At 49.5% G+C, this 22,650-nt stretch overlaps 1 protein-coding gene across 1 annotated transcript; it reads right to left on the bottom strand.

Moving 5' to 3' along the window:
- Nucleotides 1-18,704: 18,704 nt before the first annotated feature.
- ZNRF4 (zinc and ring finger 4) lies at nucleotides 18,705-20,160 on the bottom strand. The gene is given in 3 exon segments (XM_053608620.1): nucleotides 18,705-19,876; nucleotides 19,879-20,034; nucleotides 20,037-20,160. Coding segments are annotated over 3 exon segments (1,452 nt in total).
- Nucleotides 20,161-22,650: the final 2,490 nt, after the last annotated feature.

Raw genomic sequence — 22,650 nt, 5'->3', positions numbered from 1 at the left:
CAGGGGCACCCAGTGGGGCTAAGCCCTGGTTGCCCATGGCCTGTTCCACTTTCGTGTCTCACTTCCCCACTCTCCTCCTGGGCTTCTTGGAATCACTTCCCACAAAACTACTTACCCCCAAATCCTTGTTTCAGGAGCTACTTCTGGGAAACCCAACTTAAGACACTGCAGTAAAAATAACTCCATAATTCAGTTGCCAACACTTCCAGGGAGAACTTTGACGTGTTTTGGAAAAAACAAAAACCATTGCCTCTTGCTCCCTGTTGGCTGTGGACCTCACTGCCTCCACTCGCAGACTACGACATTTGCAGTTGGGTATTAATTGCTTCTTCTTTTCTTTCTTTCTTTTTTTTTTTTTTTTGAGGGAAACAAGATGCTCTCCTGCAATGTGTGTGTATGTGTGAGTGAGTGTGTGTTTAATGACTTTCTCATTTTGAGATCAGGCCAGACAGATTTTTGAAGAAAGTCTGCCCAGAGTCTGGAACATATAGAAAATTCTCCCAGCTTAACAGTACTCCCACCCGCCCATTCATTACAGACGTACCGTGGAATGAAAAACAAGCACATTGATTGAATCTATTTCTAATCAACAGCCTAAGATACTGTTTGAGATCTGCCATTGGGTGGGCAAAGTTGGTGTAGAAGTGACTGTGTCTCTTTTCTCAAGGGCACAGGGTCTGTGGGAGAAGAGAAAGAAATCATGGCAGCATTCAGCGAGCATGTATTGAGCACCTACTTGGTGCTGTGTCCTGGACTAAGTGCTGGGGACATAGCAGTGATCAAGACAGACTCAGCCCTACCCTCCCAGTGGGGGAGACATACAAGTCACCAGTATCCCATGATCAAGGCCATGATGGAGGACACTCAGGCAGCTCTCGGGGCTCAGAGGAGATGCCTGATGCAGATTAAGATATCAGGGAGGGCTTCCTGGAGGCAAGAAAAACTGAATTGAAGGCTGATGAAGAGTGAAACAAAATAAGAAATGGGTAAGAGCTTTCAGAGAGGAGGAACAGCATGTGTTTGGTATGGCTGGAGTGTGGAGTGGGTAGAGAAGGGGAGTAGGAAGAGATGAGGAGTAAGAAGTTGGCAGTAATATGAAGTCTGTGGAAAGGGGTTTCCAACCTTCCTTGGAACAATAGGGAGCCATGGAAGGATAATTCTACAGGGGTGTAGAATTATCATATTACCGGGAATTCGAATTGAGGACTCAGTTTCTTGCACACCCATATTCACAGCAGCATTATTTGAAATAGACAAAAAGTAGAAGCAACTCATGTCCATTGACAGATGAATGGATTGGGTCCATCCAAACAGTAGAATATTATTCAGCCTTAAAATGAAGTTCTGACACATGCTACAATATGGATGAACTTTGAAACATGATGCTCTGTGAAATAAGCCTTTTGTCCACAAAAGGACAAATACTTAAATGTAGTAAAATGTAGTACTTTCTGTAAAAAGTACAAATACTTAAATGAAGTCCCTAGAATAGGCAAGTTCATGGACAGGAAGTAGAATAGAAGTATTATTGCTTAATGGTTAAAGAGTTTCTTTGGAGCTAATGACAAATTTTTGGAAATGGATAATGGCAATGGTTGCATAACATTATGAATGCATTTAATGCCACTGAATTGTATACTTAAAATTGGTTAAAATGGTGAATTTTATGTTATGTATATTTTCCCGCAATTTTTTTTTAAAAGCTACAATTTTTTTGAAAAAAGAGAAGAAAACAATCATTTTTGGCACTTTGGAGTTCCAAGATGGAATACTGAGTCTAGAGAAGCAATGTTGGGGGCCCAGACTGGGGCAGGGTCAGAGGAGGGTCAGAAGTGGATGCTTGGGTGTGTGGCTTGGGTGTGACTTGGAGGTGGGGCTACCAGGAAGCTGGGAGAGGTGAGAGGAACAGAGCAGATACCTGAGTTCACCCACCCATTCTCCAGATGTTCAGGTGCCTAAATTCATGTGCAAGTCTCCCTGGCCTGTCCTCTTCAAATCCTGACCCTTTATGGCCTAGGCTAGAGAGGCCCCCAGCATGGAGCCCTGAATGGGCATGAATTCCACTTCCTTGGTGCAAAGATTAAGGCAACAACAAGTGAAAACACTCCATCTCAACAGCCGTTCCTCCACGTGTGTTCACTTACAAGGCGCAGATGTAATACCTGCTTTTAAATTCAATTAAGTCAGAATCAGTTCTGCTCCTGGAATACATTACCCAGTCAGAGACAGCAGAGGAAAGAAGGGCAAAAAAAAAAAAAAAAAAAAAGATGGAATAAAAAACACAAAACATAACACAGACCTATTTAGAGATTTCCCTCTAAATGGATTTTAATTCTCTCGATTTATCAGAGGCCAGAGGAGCTGCTGACAGCTGGAGTTTGGTGTCTGCAAAGCCAGTTTCAGCCATGGGGGTAGGGGTGACATTGAGCTTATGTTCTGTCCTTTGCCTCCAAAGAGGGGAGGTCTGGGGTTGCCTGGACAGAGGTCTGAATCCCAGCTTCGCCACTCATGGCTGTGTGACCTTGAGCCAAATACTGCAACCTCTCAAGACTTTCGTCAACTCTGTAAAAAGGGGACATCTGAGAAGACTTGTGGACAATGGCTTGAATTGTCCAAGAGGACTGAGGTTAAACCCTTAGCACAAGGGTTGGCACATAAGTGGATGTTCAGTAAATGTGGGTGCTGAGGATGATGGTGGTGGTGATGATTAAGGTTGCCATTATCAACATTGCTTTCCAACCAGAGACCCAGCCATTGCTAGGTCACTGTAGGGAGAGAAGAAAGACTTGAGCCCTGCTTTCAGAGGCTTGAAGGCTGTGGGTAAGCTGGGGGAGGAAGGGGATGGATGGCCAGGTGGGTAGACTGGCCCAAGAAAGGGGTACAAGTGGAACTAAAACTGGAAAGTACTGGGGACAAGTCACCGAACATAGCCATGTTATGTCCTGTTTCATGAGGGAATGCTCTAACAAATCCATGACACCAGGGCAGCAAAGGCAGATAATGGTTTAATCTGCTCGCTCTCTGGAAAAATCCTCCATTTGGCCTTGAACTTCAAAGGCAGAAAACTCCCTCTGCCACTCCCAAGGCAGGGGCTAGAGATTCAGAGCCCCAAGGCCAGGCCAGACAGGTTAGAGAACGGCACCCCAGGCACAACATTGTCCCCCATTTCACAGGTGGGGAACTGAGGCTCAGGAAAGAGAAGGAGCCATCCTAAGACCACACAGCTAAGAGCTGTCCCCAGGAGTCTCAGGTGCTAGTCGCATTTGGGTAAGCATGCATGCTGGACATCGGTCTTGCTATCTGGACAGGAGGAAGAAGAAATGAAGTCCCTTCGTTCCTGTGCCAAAAGGCTCGACTGTAGGGTTAGATAGGAGGGTGCTGGGATCCCTAGGAGGGTATTAGTCTTAGTAAGAGCCTGGAGACCAATAATGGGAGATTTTCAGCCAGAATCAAAAAGGGACAAAGGAGTCCTGGCCTGTAAAGTCCCTTGGGGGGCTCAGTGTGCCGTAGCTGGCTTCCTAAAAAGGGTTGCTTCATCCACAGGAAGTCTCCCTGGATCCCAGGCACCCAGTCTTCACCTGGTCCTGCCCTGAAAGGGCAAGTGGGAAGAGTGGGCAGCATCAAGGGTGCTCTGTTCCCAGAATCAGGGTTGAGAAGCAGAGTCCTGGCATCAGGGTCGTGAAGGTCACGGAGAGAGACAAACTGCAGTCATTCTTGAGGGGACCTGACTTTAAGAGGACACTAAGGGAGCTTCTGAGAGCCGCAATGTTTCTGCATCTTGCTCTGGTGGTGGCTATGTGGGTTTATGTCTGTGTCACAGTTCCTCAAACTACACACGTAAGACTTGTGCACTTTAGAGTACATTATGCGTCATTAAAAGAGAGAAGGACTCAGAGAGGCAGAGACAGGAGAGAGACAGAAAAAGATGGAAAGAGATACGCAGAAATTGACAGAAAGATTGAGGGAACTGAGATATGGGAAGAGAGACAGAGGCAGGGGAGAGACACAGGGAGAGAGAGAGACAAGAAGATAGAAGATAGAGGAGGAGGAGGAGGAGAATGAGTTTCACAGCAGAAAGTGGAGAAAGAAGGAAGTTGAGAAGGACTGAGAGAAAGAAGGCCATGGTGGAGGGGAAGAGATGGAGGAAATCAGCAAATGGCCCCAGAGAGGGGGAGGAAAGGAGCCGCTGGGGAGGCTGGGAAGCCAGGAGCCGTCACACAAGAACATGTCCTTAATTGTAATTACACGAGAACATTTAGTTTGTAGATGCAGTAGAAATGAATACTCTGTGCCTTGCCCATTAATCTAATGGCTGTTAGTCAATCACTCTTCTAAAGGGACTGGGCTGTGCCTGTGTGTGGGGTGGCCAGCAGGGAGCTGATCAGAGGAAAAGGCTTTAAACTAATGATGACTTCAGGAGAGCCAGAGGGGCACAGAAGTCCTGGATGGTGGATATCAGAGCCCTGCAGGCAGCTACCAGCCCAGAAGTTAGCAGCTGGCGAGTGGGAGTTCTAATCTGGGAGGCTGGGTTAGACGGGTAATGTATCCAGGAGGGATCAAAAATTCTTTAACTCACCCTCCTACAAAGGCTGACATCTAAACTATGCTTAGAGGTATAAATGGAGGCAGGCAAGCTAAAAGGAAGGAAGAAAGGCCTTCCAAGGAGAGAGAACAGCTTGTGCAAAGGTTGAGAAGGAAATATGCCTGCAACTATGAGCGTCACTGGGTGGGAAATGGGAGGAAGGGGTGTGGGGAGAGCTGGAGAAATCAGCAGATGCCAGACCACTCAGGGCCTTATAAACCCCACTAAGGAGACTGGACTTTATCTCGAAGGCAATGGCGTCATCAAGGGTTCACAGTAGGTGGACACAAGTTCAGATTTATATTTTTAAAAGATTTGGTGGCCAATCATAAGATCTTTTACTTACTCAAAAGGAGTGAGCTTCCCTGTCTTGGAGATATGCAAGATAAGGAAGAGACCCCTACCCCCCAACTCCTGGGGGCTGTTGGGGAAATTTCAGCATCAGGGAGGGGCTGAGGCTAGGATTGTGGAGTTGGGATTCTCAGACAGGAAGTGAGGTGCAGAGAGAAAGTCCATGTATTACTAATCCCATTTGGGGGTACACTTGGTCCCCCCGACTCTGAGACAGTGAGGAGCAGGGGTGTGGATGACTCAGGAGTATAGGCGCCAGAGTGGGAGGTTTGAGTCAGTGCCTAGTGTATACCTCTCCCAGCCACGCTCAGTGGGGGTGACTCATTCATTCATTTGGCTGGCCTTGAGTGTAGAGGCCTGCTGGGGGTGGGGGGAGGAAAAGACCACCCAACTGTCCACCACGGTCCACACCTCCCACTCTTTGAGGGTGCAGGAACCAACAATCCACCTCCTCCCAACCAAATACTTCTAGGATGAAATCTGTTGGCTTCAAAATACACCTTGATCTTATCTTCTTCTCACACCCTCTGTGGTTCCAATATTAATCTGGCTCCATCTTCAGTCATTCACCTAGACCAGTGTAATTGCCTCTGCCTGCTCCCTTGTCTCCTCCTCACCTGGCATAGTCTGTCCTCCCCACAGCAGCCAGAGGGCACCTGTTCAGACCACAGCCCTCCATGGCTCCCACCTCCCTTGGAGTCAAAGCCCAAGTCTTCCCTGAGATCCATCAAGCCCACATGACCTGCTCCATCCCTTCCCTATGCTCCCTTCCTCTAACTCTCCTGCCTCCCCCCCTTCTCAGTCTGCTCCAGCCACAGGACTTCCTCACTGTGCCTCCCACATGCCAGGCACAGTCCTGCCCTGGGGCCTTGCACAGGCTGGTTCTCCAGACATCTAAAACTCTCTGATGTTCTCCTGAAACTCTTCCCTTCCAGATCTTCTCACAGCTTCATTTTATTCTTCCTAAACATCACCTCCTCAGGAGAGTCTTCCTTGATTGCTGGTCTAAAATAGCATCCAATTCATTTTCCACCTCATCTCCTTGTTTTAATTTTCTTTATTGTTTTATTTCGCATTCATGATCTTCTGAAACGACCACTGTATCAATCCATTTACCTTTGTTTTACCCACCAGACCCTGAGTCAGGCCCACCTGGGTCACTGGTCACTGCTGTCTCCCCAGTGCCCAGCGCAGAGCCCAGTACCAGAGGAAGTGCTTGTGGCCTGGAGGACTGGCTCTTCACAGCAATGCAGTGACATGGCACTGAAATGCGGATGTGATGAAATGGGGACTTTCATCAATCCCATTTCACATGCCCAGACACTGAGGCTCAGAAAGATGGAACCTCCCCAACCCACACACACCTCCAGCAAGGTCCTCCATGGATGTGTGGTCCGTATGTGCGACCTGGTGAAAGGTAATTCTCAGGTATAGTTTGACAAATGGAGGTGTATTTTGACTGGGGATGGAGATATCTGTCCATACTGTCATGGGGACACTGTTTGTGTATGTGCGAGTGTCTGTCTGTGTGGAGGAAGCAGGTTGTTAAAAGAGCCTCTGAAAGGCGGCTCCTAATTTACTGGAGTTTGACTGAGGGAAAGGGATCCTTTCATTCCCTGTCTGCTTGCCTCACCGAGACGGGTCTCTGGATGGCCAGGACCCTGGGTGGGGGGACACACAATAAGGACGGCACACTTCTAAAGACCCACTCACAGCCCGGCAGATGTTTCAGATTCCCCAGTCGATACACACCCTTCCTCCCCTCCCCTCCTCTTCTTCCCTGACCCCAACCCCCAGACCCACTCGCTGGCCCCTGCGACCTCCTCCCAGGCTTAGGAGCTGGCGCCTGGCTCCGCCCTCCGTCAGCCCGCAGCCAATGGCCACGCTGTTTGATGAGGTAATGCGCCCGCTCCGCGCTCCCATTGGCCGGCCCGGAGTCGGGTCTCCGGTAGCACCCAGGCAGCGGAGTCCGCGTGGGCGCCTGCGGGGTCTGGACGTCCTTCCTGCTCCAGGCGACCCGGGTACCTGAGCCTCCCCTACCCCACTTACTGTGGGTCTCTCGCCTGCCTCTGCCCGGCTCAGGGCCTAGGCCCCAGAAAAGGGGAGGGGGCTGGATTTGGGGACCCCTGCCCACCACCCCTTTGGGCCCAGGCCGCCTTAGTCCCGGATGAGCAGGAAGGAGCCCTCACACCCTAGCAACCAAAGCTGCCCACTTCAGATGGTCGCACATGCATTGTGGGCCACCACTCTCTGGGGACACTTCAGCTGAGACCCGGGTTGCTCCCCGCACCGAACAACAGGAAGAGGGACAAGCCACTAGCCACGTCTTCCTCCGGCTCTTAGTGGGCGCTGGGGTCACTGGTGGAAAGCCGAAGCCAGGCCAGCGGCTGCTGAGGCGGGTGGGGCTGAGGGGCCTAAGAGAAGAGTCCCCTCTTAATGCTCTTTTGTCCCGTTTATTTTCTGAGAACCTGATGCATTCATTCAACAAAGTATTTACTTGGTTCCTCCTCCCCCATCTGGCTGTGGTTTTGTGTCTTCTCTTTTCTCACCCTGTAACCATTCGAATTGGTTTAAAAAAAAAATAGTGAAAAAAAAAATAGTGGAATTCATGAGGCTAGGTGTGTTGGTTTTGCACACCTGCGTTTCTTCTTAACTTTCTCATTGAGGTGTAATTTCCACACTGCAAACACACAGATCTGAAGTGTCCAGCTGGTCAGATGGGTTTTCACCAGCACACCCACGGACCTTGTCAGCAGGGGACAGATGGAAATAAAGATCTAAGGTTCCAAGCAAGCTAGGGGGAGGGGAGTGAGGTGATCTTGTAGTGTGACCGCGAATCTGGTGTTTACTTGAAATTGTGATATTGTGTTCATACTGGATGTTTCTTCCATTTATTTTGATTGTTTTTAAATTGCAGCAAATGTCATTTAGTTTGATTGCAAATGTCATTCAGTTTTCCTTAAATTTTACACCTAAGGAGAGTCCCTGTCTGATCTCACCATGGCCTTGGGCTAGAACATTCTACCACCCCGGAGGTTCTCTCAGACCCGCTTCTAGTAGATACTCCCCTCCGCCTAGGTAAATCTTTCTACTTTCCATCACCACAATTTAGTTCGCCTATTTTTAAAATTGATATTTTGAATCTGTCTGCTTCCACTTAGCACAATGCTTTGGAGATTGGTCCAAGTTGGTGCGCAGCTCAATAGTTCATTCCTTTTTATTGTTGAGTGGTGTTCCATTGTAGGGGTGGACCACAGTTTGTTTACCTTGCCACCAGCTGATGGACATTTGGGTTGTTTCCTCTGTTTGGCTGTCACGAATAAAGCTGCTACGAACACTCTCACACACATCTCTGGGTGGACATATGCTTTCATTTCTCTTGGAGAAACACCTAGAAGTAGATGGCTGGGTCGTCTGGTAGGTGTCTGTTTAACTTTTTAAGAAACTGCCAAACGGTTTCCCAGAGTGGCTGCACCGTTTTGCATTCCCACCAGCCGTGGAGGAGCACGCCCATGAGCACATATTTTTGGCTTTCCTATATTTTTCCTTTGGATCGGCTTTATTGAGGTGTAATTTAAGGATACAGTTTGATGAGTTTTGACAAATATATAAACCACTGTGTAACCACTACCTCCATCCAGACAGGCAACCTTTCTATCACCCAGAAATCTCCTTCAGGACATGTGTTTTTAATTTACACAGAGACCAAGTGACAGAGAAAGAGAGAGATCTCTCTCCTTTTCTTGTGCTTTGTGTTTTGTTTTGAAGCTCCACTCATGTGCCTTACCTCTGTCAGAGGAGAACTGTAGGAGAACTGTAGGGTGCCCATCATCTTAACTCACTTGAGCCTTCTCCACTCTGCTTAATTATTATTATTTTAAATTTAACAGATAGCTATTGAGCACTTACTGTGGCCAGGTGACATTCCAAGCACTTTATATATATTAAATATGGATGCAGTTGTTTATTCCTTCCTTGTCCCCATGAACAACCCAGCAAATGAAGTACTTTATCACCCCCATTTTTAGGGGGAAACTGAGCTGCAGAAAGGTAATGTATCCTGTCCTAACCCACAGTTCCAAAGTGGGTGACTCCCTGCCCTTGACTACTGCACACACTGCCTGCGCTACACTCCCAGGCAGGGGAAAGCAACCAGCAAACATTAGCCCCAGGCCCACACTCTCTACCCTCAACTCCAACATCTAAAAAGCTCCCCAAATAGAACTTTTTTTCGAGAAGACTCTAAAACTCATTGGCCATCAAGACCTAAACTGAACTTTGGCTATTAGTATCCTTTTTTTTAACCCCTTTTAAGGTGAATATTCCCATTATTGTCACAGTATCTAATTTGGGAGGCAGGGATGGGCTCCCTAGGCCCTGCTGGGAGTGTTAAATAATACATGCTGAGTGCATATTAGCAGCAGGTTAACATCTGGATGGTTCTGAATTGTGAAACATCTGCCCCCAAGGGTTCCAGGTAAGCTCTGTTATTATTTATTGAGCTTACTGTATATACAAACTTCCAGGTAAGACAACCCTCATGAATTCACAGTCCAGTGGGAGAAGAGGACAGACATGGTGCCAAGGGCTACAACACTGGGTGGCTAGGGTTGCGATGGGGGTGGTGGTGGTGTCTGTTGTTTACCTTTACCTATCATCACAACAGACATGCTAGGGCCCAGAGAAAGTGCCTGATGGGGGCTGGGGCATCAAGGAGGCTTCTTGAAGGTGGGGGTGCTGGAGCAAAGACCTGAAAAATAAGAAAGAAGTAGTGAGGGAGGAAAGAGAGGGTGTTCCACCAGCAAGTATAGCTTGTGCAAAGTCCCTGAGGTGCCTTGAGGGCCTGAAATCTGTCCTGCAAGGCTGCAAGGTATCCTGGGAGAAGGAAGAACACAGAGGTCCACATTGGCTTTCTTGCCCACCTGGTGAGGTACCCTGAATGCTCCTCTGACCCCAAGGGGCCGGGTTTGAGTCTGCAGCCAGTGGGCACCTGATGAGCATATTACAGGTTCCCCTGGGGTTTCCTGGAGCCTCAGCTCTGCAGCCACCATGACATAACAGGTACGGTGGGAACCCATCACTCTCATCCTTGATGCTGGGGTGACCCCTCAGTGTAAACTGGGATGGGGATTCTTACTCCATCCAACCACATTCCCTCACCTTGGCAATTGGCCGATCTGAGGCTGCAGAATTTTCTTTTTGAAAAAGGGGTTTGCTCTATGGAAATCTGACATCTTTGTGGATCGATTGTCTCTTTCTTCTGCTTCCCAAACTTGGGCCAGAGACCTGAAAGTCAGTGATTCTGTTCTTTTCTTCCTGCCCACCCGCCTCCATACATCAGCCAGTCCTGTCACCTGCACCTGCAAAGTCCATCCCAGATGCATCTGTTATTCCGTACTCCTCTGTCTCCATCTTGGTTGAGCCTCATCATTGCCACCCTGGACCAGCCCACTCCCTTCTGCCTTGTTCCCCGCCCAGTTCCACAGTCTGTTGTCCCTAAAGCACCACGATGTGTCTGTGAGCACCTGAGTCTTCCAGGCCCTGCACAATCTTCTCTGTCCCCTTACTGCCCCCCACCCCCAGCCCTGCCTCACTCTGCTCCAGGCACATGGGCCTCCTTGCTGTACCTCCAATACGCCAGATGCAGTTGTACCTCAGGGCCTTTGCATAAGCTGTGCCCTCTTCTTGGCATGCTCTTCATCCAGCTGTAATAACTTCATTTACTTCTTTGCTTTAAAATTTTTATGTCAATTAGAATTTGAACTTTACCTTAGAAATGAAAACAAAATAACCTAAACATTTGCACCCTCATATCAATATGAAAAAAAAAATTTTATCAAGGATGTAAGTTCCAAGAAGGCAGTGACTGTGTCTACCTTGACCACTCTTGTGTCTCCAGCATAGTGCCTGGCACCCAGTAGATGCTTAATAACAATTCCTTCCACAATGGAAAACATCAATTATGGACCTCAGGGAGAAAAAAGGCTTGTGTTCCCAAGTCCTGCTTGGGAGGATCTGGCCATGGACATCAATAGAGATATTGGGAGTGTGGGGGGGGAAGACTCCAAATTTTTGTTGCCTCCCTCTGCCTTTAATTATTTTGTCGACAAGGTTCACAATTCAGCAAGTCAAGGTGGCATTTGAGAGGGACGGTTCCCTTTAGCGTAGCTGACAGCTAATTTGTGGGAAGTTTAATTACAGGCGGCGTTAATTAACTGGCGGAGCGCTGGGCAAGGAAGGCAGCCATCTGTTCCTAAAAACGTCCTCCCCTCCTGGGTCTGGCTGGGAGGCTGCAAGGGGTGGGCAAGGAAGAGGACAGGGGATGGGGAGGAGGCGGGGACAGAGAAGGAGGAAGGAAAGAGACGAGGTGAGGTGATGAATCACAACCTCTGCATCTCCCTTCTTGACACTGTCAGGGCCAAGATCCTGGCACCCAGCCTCCTCTGGCTTCCTCCAGTGGCCTCTGGGAATAGCAGTAATGATTTCCAGGAATCTATTTTTCACTGGTTGTATCACTAGAAGTAGAAGGTATGGAACAAAGGAGGTGAAAAGCCCATTGGTTCCTCTAAAGGAGGTTGGGAGGAAGAATTGGGATAGAGCCAGATGCAAAGGACCCTTAAGCAACCTAGCCTGGGAGAGACAGATGACTCTGCTCCTGGTTTAACCATTCACCCTTTTATTCAGAACATTCATTCTTCATGGTGATGGTGCCCTCTGGAGATGGACTTTTTGGATTTGAATTCCAGCTTTGTACCAGATGTTTGCCCTAGGATAACTCACTTACCCTCTCTGAGCTCAGTTTCTTTATTGGAAAGTGGAGTTGATGATAACGGGAGCTATTTTCCATTTGTCTTTCTAGATACTTGAGCCCAGGCATGTTCAGGCTGGCGAAGAGAGACTCCTTCTGAACTTGAAGTGTCATTGTTTGTTACAACTAGAAGCACGTATGCGTGTTGAAGGGAGGGTGTGTTCAAAAAAGTCAAGATCTCCTGTGACTTCTGGGACACTGAACCCTCACACATACTTTTCTCTCCATCTGGAACACCCTTCCCTGCCTGCCCAACTGCTTCCTTCTGTCTTTCAAAATTCTTAATGTGGATGCCTCCTCCCCAGGAAGCCTTCACAGACTGGCCAACACGTACCTCTCTGGACATTCATGGCATCCATGTGTCTCACATCACAGCTACAATCACCCTGTTGATGGCTTGTCACACCATTTTACGCACCAGACTGGGAGCCCCAAGAGGCTGGGTGCTATGGCTCACACCTGCAACCCACCACTTTGGGAGGCTGAGGTGGGAGGATTGCTTGAGGCCAGGAGTGTGAGACCAGCCTGGTTTCAAAAAGAAAAAGATGAAGAAGAATGCCTCAGCTGTGGCAGTGAGTTCCCTGTCACCACCGGCATGCAAGCATTGGATGGCACGTGGTCAGGGGTTCCCTTACTTTGGGATTCCTCTTCATGCTCTTTCATTCTCTGTCCCTCCTGAAGCCTCTGCAAAGGGAGAGGAAATGGTGTGGTGAGAGGACAAGGGAGAACCTCAGTGGAGTTTTGTGTAGAGGAGGGGCACATTTCATTCACTCATATATTCTTCACTAAATACCCATCGAGCATCTACTGTGCACCAGGTGTGTTCTGAGCTCTTTGGGGACAAATCCCCCAAAGTCACAGTGCTCACAGTCTGTTGGGGGAAATACAATGTAAATGCAAAACATATTAAGTCAGAGAATTATAAATTCAGTACTAAAGAGAAAACTAAAGCAAGGAAGAAAAATGAGGCTCCTCAAGGTGGGGAAGTTGTAGCCTAAATGGGGTGTCAGGAGAGACCTAGGTGAGGATGTGGCATTTGATCTGAGAACCAAAGGAGGTGAGAGAGGAAGCCAGGGGCGACATCTGGGGAACAGCATTCCAGACAGAGGGCCAAGTCTGTCCGAAGGCCCCAGGGCAGAACTGTGTCTGGCATGTCGGAGGCACGGTGAGGAGGCCTGTGTGGCTGGAGCAGAGTGAGTGGGGTGAGAGGAGGGAGACAAGGGCAGGGCGGGTTGTGGACCTTAAGGAGGACTTGGGTTTGATCCTGATGGAGGTGGGAGCCATGGAGGCTACGGGCAGAGGAGGGATGCTTCCTGACTCAGGTGCTCACAGGCTTCTCCTGGCTTTGTGGGGGAAAGAGACTGTGGTGAGGGGGGTGGCAGGAGACATGGGACCAGGACAGAAGGGACTGAGCTGGTCCAGATGAGTGGTAGGAGCGTGGAGGCAGAGGAGGAAGGATAAGTGTTGGCATCGGGGTGAATTTTCAGAGAAGAGCCAATGGAACTTACTGAGGAATTTCAGGTGGGGGGTGGTGAGAAATTGAGAGGGAGCTGCTGACATCTGTCTGCAAAGGTGGAGCTGTCCTAGGTCCCTCAAATGAACCCTTTGAAACTCTGACACCTACACATGGTTGGGGCAAGTTGGGGGGACAGGGAAGAGGGTCCTCAGAGATGATGAGTTCAAGTCCTGGTTCTACCACTGCCTTGCTGTGTGACTTTGGGCAAGTCGCATTCCCTCTCTGGATTCAGTTTTCTCAGCTGTAACAGGGATGCACCTTGTTTCTACCCTCTCCAAATCTCATCCAAGGGCTCTGCCTCCAGAACTGGTGCACTTTTACCCCTCCACACCCACCACCCCACCCACCGTTGGCTCTTGCCTGGATCAAGGCAATCACTTCCTCCTTTCCTTTTTCCTCTCTCTCACACTCCCCCCACCACCCTCCACATCAAATGAAGCCTTTAAAAGCATTAATCAGCTCCCTGTGGCAAAAGACTTGAACTGCCACTTCACCAAAGACACACAGATGGCAGAGAAGCACGTGCAAAGATGCTCAATGCCATTAGTCACTGGAGAAATGCAAATCAAAACCACCGTGAGATGCCACTTCACACTTACTAAAATGGCTAAAAAATCTTTAACTGACAATACCAAGAGCTGGTGAGGATGTGGTGCAACTGCAGCTCTCCTACGCTGCTGGAGGGAAGGCAAAATGCTGCAGCCCCTTCACTTCTGATGAAGTTAAACAGACAGCAGAAAGCACCCAGTATTCCTGCTCCTAGGTATTTGCCCAAGAGAAATGAAACACACATCCATGCAATAACTTGTAAATGGATGTTTGTTACAGCTCTGTGCGCAATCTGCAAAGACTGGAAGCAATCTAGCAGGTGAATGAATGGATAAACAAGCATGGCACATCCATGCAGGGAGGGACTGCTCAGCAGTAACGAGGAAAGCGCTCCTAAGACACACAAGGATGTTTCTCACATACGCTCTACTGCAAGAAAGGCACCAGTTACAAAAGGCTGCCTACTGTCTGCTTCCGGTACATGACATTCTGGAAAAGGCTAAACTACAGAGACAGGAGGAGGGCAAGGACCAGGGGTTTTGTCCCAGCAGAGGACAGTGGGCATGAGGAGACATTCCAGGGAGATGGGACTGTTCTTAACAATAATTGTGGTTACATGACTACGCATTTGAGAGAATTCAATGAACTATAAATATAAAAATGATGAATTTCTCCCTGTTGCTCCCTGTCTGACTTCCCTCCCCCAGCCATGAGGCTGTCTTCAATATCTCCTGCCTCAGGACTTTTGCATTTGCAGTTCCCTGCAATAGAAATGTTTTGCCACATCTTCCTCCACATTTTCCTATGGTTGGATTGGGTCTCTGTCCATGTCACCTGCTCAGAGAGGCCCTTCCTAATCACCTCTAACTAAATCCACTATCCCCTCATAACCTGCAATTCATTAAATAGTAAATTCCCTGAGGGAGGTCTCTCTTGGTTATGGCAGTGACCGCAGTACCTAGCACATAGTAGGTGCTCATTAAATATGGATATAGAGGCAGTTGAGTGAAAAAGTAAAGGCACAGAGTTCTGTGGGCCTGAGTTCAAATCCTAATTCAGCACCTGGTGTGCTATGTGGCTTCAGACGAATTGCATAACCTCCCTGTTTTTCATCCAAAAGATGAGATTAACATGCCTCTCTTGAGGGGATGTGGAGAGGTTTAATCCAACAGGAACCACCCCTGGCCACCCTAAATCCTACGAGCAAGAGGCCCTACTAGGAAAAGGCAGATCATCTTCATATTTACATTTGCCCCTGGGTTGTGATTTTGTCTAACTCAGGCCCCAACTTCAGGGAATGTTTGTTGAATGAAAGAATGAGCAAATCACAATCAAATGCCTTAGCTTGGTGATTAAGTCTGCAAGCAACCCAAGCCCTTTCTCACTTGAGTCCTAAGGACTTACTTTGCTATCCTCCAGTGTGCTCAGGATCAGCTGCCTCTCCTGGCCTTTGCACAAGCTATGTGGGCACAGCTGGCCCTCCAACTTCTGCTTTTCTTGGTGAGCTCCTATTTGTCCCTCAAGCTCACTTGAATGTCCCCTCCCCCAGGACACCTCCCTAGAGCCCCATTCTCTTGGGTCCCCAGCCCTGGATGTCTGGGTCCATCTCCTCCCAGCCTGCATCAAGTGGGGAAAACCCTAAACAGTCAGTGAACGTATTTGCAGCCGCCCTCCAGTGTTGTGGACCTGGGAAAACCACCTCCCCTTCCGCAGACTCAGTTTCCTTCTCTGGAAGATGAGGGTGTACACAGGAACCCAGCTCAGGCCTCAAGGAATCAGTGCAGGGAAAAGCACATGTGCTTGGTGGCAGGGCTGGTGGCTCTGGCCATTCCTGAGTGTGCCCCTCCCCTGAGGCTCAGTTTCTCACTTTGGCTATACTCCCTCTTAGGCAAACACAGACGGGGTACCACCTGGTTGGGCAGGAGGGGGCCTCGGCTGCTTCTCATGGAGAACAACAGCCAAGGCGGGGGCCTGCAGGGCTGGCACGGGCGGCCTCGTTAAGCTGCCAGTCCTTGGCAGCTCTCCGCTTTCATGGAGGCGGCTGGAGAAGGGCCCAGGCCTGGCTGTTGGGGGACTGAGGATGCTGGGATAAAACTGAGGCCCTTTCTCAGAGGAGGCAGGTCCTGATTGGGGGTAGGGAACTTTTTGTACACTTATTAAGCACCTGCTGAATGCCAAACCAGGCTGCTCAGAGGCTTTGCCCATGCTGTTTCAGCTGCCAGGATACTTTTCCTTTTAATGGTGCTGATTACTGCTTATTCTGATCTCAGTCTGGAAGACATTGCCTCCAGGAAGGCTTCCAGATTCTCTGGAGTGAGTCAGGCACCTCCCCTTAGGTTAACACAGGGTCTGAGTTTCCTCCATCAGAGCTTCATTCACCCAATATTATAACTGAGGTGGACAGGTCACTTAATCAATCAGCAAATGCTGACAGATCACTTAGTAGGTAGCAGGCACTGTGCTCAGCACTATGCATACTTAGACAACTCTATGGGGGCAGGTGCTGCTTTTGTTTCAACTTTACAGGTGGGGAGACTGAGGCTCAGGGAGGTCAAATGGTGGAGTGAATCCATCTGGCCTGGGGGCCTGGTCCGCAGCAGGCCTCAGTAAGAGCTGATTTCCACCCCCAGTGACAGTGAACTCACCCCACCCTGAAGGAGACTCAAGTGGAGGTGTGGGGATTTATTAATTCATTCACTCATTCTACAAATATGTATTGAGCAGCCATGGAAGGCCAGTTCGCATGAGTGTGTCTGAGTGATAGGCAGTGCTAGACATCTCCAGTATCTGTTCCTTCTTCTTCCATGGTAATAGAACTCCTGATTTTCAGGGGACAGTTAGTCACTCAGAATAGTCTACTTATCCCAACATCCTTTCTGTCTGGTGTGGCCACATGACTAAATTCTGGCCAATTTGATGTGAGAAGTGTGAGCCCTTCCTCGCTCCTTCCACCTCATTGCTTGAAAGGCAGATGTGATGACTGGAGCTTAGGCAGCCACCTTGTCCCATGAAGAGGATGCCACTTCCTGAGAATATGGAACAATAAGATGGAAGGAGTCTGGGGCCCAGACACTGTGAAGCTTCTGTGCCATCTCTGGGCTGAGTCCTCATCATATTCATGAGCAAATAAGCCCTGTGTACTTGAGCTGTTGTGATTGGGTTTGGATCTCATAGACAACCTCAAGCCTGACTGCTACGTCTGTTCCTCCCTCTTTCTATTTTTCCATCCTCTCTCCTTCTCATGCCTGCTGGACTAAGAGGTCTGCTCCACCACAGTGGCCAAGGCAGTGTCCCCTAGGTAGTGTAGCCGCCATATGTGGCATTAGAGCAGGGGGCATTACCAGGCTGGGGAGTGATGGCCCTCATGAGGTGCATTGGAGGGCCTCACCTCAGAGCCATGGTATAACCAGGGATCTTACGCAGGGACTTCAGCCCACATCTTGTTGCCCCTACCACACTTCCACCTACATCCTTTTCCCATCATCAGCCCAAGAGGGGAGATCCTTCCCTTAAACCACCTTGGAAATCGCCAGCTCCATCATGAAGCACAGGCAGCAGAGCAAAAGTGGTAAGCGCCTCTGTGTGTGCAAAACAGGAAACCTCTGGTCCAAACACAAATATTCCTTTCTGACCCACTAAGACCAGACTGTTCGGTCCAAATCCCAATACCACCCACATGCTGTGTGGCCCCTAGCAAGTGACTTGGCCTCTCTGGGTCTTCGTCGTTGCCTCATTTGTAAAATGCAGACCTGGAAGTATTTGAAGAGAGATTTTTTTTTTATTAGTGTTAGATCATAGCTGTGTACAGTAATGCGATCATGGGGCACCATACACTGGTTTTATAAACAGTTCGACACATTTTCATCACACTGATTAACACAGCATTGAAGAGAGATTTTCTCCAAAACCTCCAATGGTTTCCTGCCAGGCATTTCCTGCCCTCGGGCCTTTGCGTGGGCTACTTCCTCTGCCTAGAACATCCTTCCTGAATGACCACCTCTCACTTATTATTCTGAATCCAGTCCGAATGTCCCCCCCTAACTGCCCCCAGGCTCTCTCCATTCCATCATCCATTTGTGTTGTATTCATAGCATTTATCTCCAGCTGAAATCTTCCTGATCATATTTTTTTTTTCTTTTGGAGAGAGAGTCTCACTCTGCCAACCAAGCTGGAGTGCAGTGACATCATCATAACTCACTACAGTTATCCTCCTGAATCAGCCTCCCAAATAGCTGAAACTACAGGAGCCTATCACTACACCTGGCTAATTTTTCTATTTTTAGTAAAGACCAGGTCTCAGGCTGGTCTCAGACTCCTGAGCTCAATCAATCCTCCCACCTTGGCCTCCCAGAATGTTAGGAGTGTTTTAAATTAAATTTAAAAACAAGTTTGAACAGTGGGGAAATCCCAAGTTGCATTCAGCATTAATGCACTCAAGTCAGTCCCTTCGTTGTGTGACAAATGTGCCCTGGTTATGTAAGACATGGACATCAGGGGAGAATGAGTGAGGGGGGTTGGAGAATTCTTTGCAGCACCTTGGTAACTTCTCTGGAAATCTAAAATGGTTCCAAAGTAAAACATTTATTTTAAAAGACAAAGTGTAAGTGAATAATGAAGGAGCATATTAAGGATCAGTGGCCCGTGTTCCCAGGACTGGAACCAAGGCAGGGACGTCCCAGCTCAGAGACCTCAGCCCGCTGTTTCCTCACTCACATACACTGGAGCAAGCCTCAAGCTCAGCTGGGCTGGGTTTCCCTTGAGCCCAGCCAGAGTCCAGGCAGTCTGTCAGCAGCCAGGGCGAGAATCTGCTTTCAAATCCACTTTATTTTCTCCAGAAACATTCCTCATTGCCACCCTCCCCGCCCTAGATCTTGGCTGGCCAGGGGGGCTGCAGAGCCTCAGGAGGGTCCTGGGGACCTATCAGAGGATGCTACCGCAGCCTCAGCCACCACCAGGGACGTAGTGCTGCAGCGGCCATAAGGGCCACCTCGGGCCAGCAGCTCCAGCCTCCGGGAGCGCAACCGGGCCTGAATGGCCCAGATTGGGGGCTGGTGGCCAGGCAGAGAGGGGTCCTCATCACAGAAGCTGTCGACGGTGGAGTCAGAGCCATCTTCAGTGCCAGCCACTGACTGTTTGCACACGGGGCACGAGTGTCGGGTGGCCTGGGCAAACCAGGGGTCAATGCATTTGCGGTGGTAGGTATGAGAGCAGGGGAGGATCTTAAGCTGGTCACCTTCCTCATACTCATCCAGGCAGATGGCACACAGGTCATTGTGCCGTGTGAAGGTGCGGACTTGGGCCTTCTGGCAGGTGGGTGTCTTGACCACTGGCCCTCGGGTCCACCAGGCCTGGACCCAGAGCCACAAGCGACGTAGGACAAAGGTGACGGACATGACCAGGGCCAGGGTTCGTCCCAGCACCCAGGAGACAGCCAGCACCGGGTGGCAGTCTAGGTCAGGGCAAGGAGGGTGGTTAGGCAGGAGGAGCACATGGGCCGACTTGTCACAGCGAACTATGACCCGCAGGTCCTGCGAGGCAGCTTCGCCCACGAACACCGAGGGGATGGCGATCTGGCTACGCAGGTCCTCATAGACATGTGCCATGCGCACCAGGTCGTCAGAGCGGACGTTGTGTACAATGGCCGCCTCGAAGCCAGCCCGCTGGGCATGGAGCACCTTGAGGTCAAAGGAACAATCGTAGCGGCGGATCAGCACGATGGCACCCAGAGAGTGGTTGCCTGGCTGCGGGCCCTCGATGGGCTGGCACGCGTTAGCTGGCTTGGCCTCCATTAGGTAGCCCCTCACACCCTCTGGGGCCAGGGGGACACCAAACAGTGCCGGTAAGTCTGCAAAGTCCACGGTGCTTGTGTTGTCTTCCAGCACAGCCCGCACCACTGCCTGCGAGGGTGCCAGCAGCACCAACAGGATCAGCAAGGCCTCGACCACTGCCACCAGTGCCGAGGACGGCCACTGCTGCCCCATGGCCACCCCCTCCTCAGGTTGTGTGCAGCTAGGTCCCGCTGGGGATGGCACACAGGAGGCCATGGGACATCTCCAGGGCCTCCCCGGGGCCCGTGCCTGGGATGCTGCTGCAAGTGGCAGGGAGTTGGAATGGGTGGGGGGCTTAGAGACAGGGCAGCAAGGGCACGGGGACCTGGTGGATCTAGGAAGAGCGTGCTCCCAATAGCAGCCTGGCGTCCACTTTGAAGGCTGGTCTCAGGAGCTGCTGGCCTAGGTGGCCTTTCCAGCAGATGACACTGAGGCTAGGGGCCCTATGGGTTCTAGATGTCTCCAGCCTCTGTGACATCGTTCTGTTCCAACCTCCAGCTGCTTGGACCTGAGACCCATAGAACATTCCTAGTGCCTGATTTAGTGGCCTGGACAGCATTCTCTGCAAAGAGCATCTTTGTCTCCCACATCCAAGGAGGCCCAATGGTGTCAGAAAGTGGGTCTGGTGGTCCCCAGCAGCACAGGTGCAGCACTCGCTTGGTGCTAAGGCTCTACCGGTATCATCTCCCTGAGTCTCCCAGCATCCGCCTCAGGAAGGTGCCAATGTTACCCTCATTTGAGTCCCAGACTTGTTCCCCACCCCATGAAGTCAGTACTTCAAACCCAAATTCCTGACCTCCTCTCACACCCCTTTTCTCTCACTCTGTTCGAGTCATACAGGCCTCCTTGCTGTTCCTTCAACATTCTGGGCATGGTCCTGCCTCAGGGCCTTTGCATGGGCTGTGCCCTCTACCTGGAGCCCTTTTTAACCATTCCTTACATGGTCAACTGCTGTACATCCTCCACTAACCAGCTTCCTTGATGACTGAATCAAGAGCAGCCCCCTTATTCCCTATCCCCTTTCTCTGCTTGATTTCCCCCATAGTGTTGTCTCACTCCGGCCTCGTGTTTTGTTTCTTTGTCTACTATCTGCCTCCTCCATCAGACTATGGGCTACTTGAGAGACTGTCTGTCCCCCGACCCCCAGCAGAGCATGCAGCCATAGTAGGTCTTCAGTATGTATTGTGGAAAAAATGGCCATCATCCCCATCTCATAAATGGGAAAATTGAGCCCAATTCTGGGTCCAGGAATGAGGGCAGGATTCTAGGTCCCTCCTCCAGCAGGCATTCAGCTTCTTGCTGTCTGAAGCCTGATTTCTCTTTCAGACCCAGCTTGGGAAGGCTCACCTCCAAGGAAGACAGGGTAGGCTATTAGCAACCCCTTTCAGCCTAATTGGATGTACCCACCCTGGAGCTTTATGCACAATGGGGCTCCCTCTTCAAGGGAGAAGCACATAGGTTGGAGGCACTTCCTTCTGGATCTTTCTTCTGCTTATCTAAATCTTATCCATGCTCTTTGTCAGGGAATCTGAGGTAGCAAATACTATCCAACACACTCTGGCTTAAGTGGAAGGGAGACTCTATCACATAACTGGAAATTCCAGAGTGTGGGCTTCAGGTATGGCTGGCTCCAGGCTGATCAGGAATGTGTTTTCTTCCTTCTTGGGGTTCCTTCATCCTCTGCACCACTCTTAGTAGGGAAGCTCCCAGCTTAGGTCACCAATTTGGCCACCTAGAGGGAAGAAAATGTGTGATGCCAATGTATCTAATTGGTTCCATTTAAATCCCATCTTATGACTATGCTAATCATGTAGCCAGGAATCTGATTGACTGTGCTTGTCCCTGGAGGTGGAGTCGGTCTCACCCTAAAGACACCTTCCTACTCCAATCACAGCTGGACATCCCACTCTCATCTAAACCCCAACTCTCCTGCTTCCCTGATCCTGGTATTTTTACTTAATCCAGGCATTTTCACTTTGGTGCAGCGTCCTGATCCTGGTTTTTTACTTAACCCAGGGATTTTCACTTTGGTGCAAATGAACCTAGAGTGCAACTGGCAATGTCTGAGACATTTGAGGTTGTCACCCTTGGGGAAGGGAGTGCTCCTAGCATGAAATAGGGATTGACTCAGCACCCTGCAGAGCCCAGGATAGCCCCACCACAGAGCATGATCTGGCCCCAAATGTGCACAGTGCTGCAGTTAATAAACCCTGTATTTAGCATTTGGAATAAAATTGACATTGCTCGCTGCTCATATTAGATATCAGAATAAATTCCCAAAAGGGCAGATGGTATAAACATGGGTGACCACCAGCTCCTGGGACTCACCTTCTCTCTCCCTCCTCACTCAGTGTGTGGATTTAAATGTGTGCAGCCTCCTAGGACCTCAGTAAGTAGATGATTATAGGATGCTGAGTCCCTTGGGTATCAATGGAATCCCTTAACTCAGGGGGTGGGGTCTTACCTGGGAGTGATCCTGTCTCCAAGAAGACCCTGGGAAATGTCTGGAGACATTTTGTGTGGTCATGGCTTGGGTGAGGGTGCTACTGGCAATCCATGGGTGGCAGGCAGGGGGTGCAGCTCAAGGCCCTGCAATGCATAGAACACCACAGAGCACAGCCCAAGGCTGAAAATTCCTAGTTTAACGCAATCCCTCAACTGCTAATCTTTATTAGGTATTCAAGTACCAGTTAATGGTATAATCGCCCTGTGTGAATTAACTCATTTAATCTTCACCTACAAGGTGGACACTTTTACTGTATCCATTTTTCAGAGGAGGAAACTGAGGTCCAGGGAGGTTAATTAACCTCCTCAGCCTCCCACTACTGGAAGGAGGTTGGGCTGACCTTGATTTTCCAATTGCCTTGATTTGAACTAGGGTTACATTAATTTATCAAACAAAAAAGTGTATAGCCATTCCACAAGCAATTTTAAGCTAATATTCATTGCTTTATTTAATACTAAAGTAATTGCTGTTCATTGTGGACTATTTAGAAAAGAGAAATAAGTTTAAAGA

The sequence above is a fragment of the Nycticebus coucang genome, chromosome 2 (genome assembly GCF_027406575.1).
Source record: "Nycticebus coucang isolate mNycCou1 chromosome 2, mNycCou1.pri, whole genome shotgun sequence".
NCBI lineage: Eukaryota > Metazoa > Chordata > Mammalia > Primates > Lorisidae > Nycticebus > Nycticebus coucang.
Note: the sequence above shows the minus strand (reverse complement) of the source record. Positions and strands in the feature narration are given on the sequence as shown.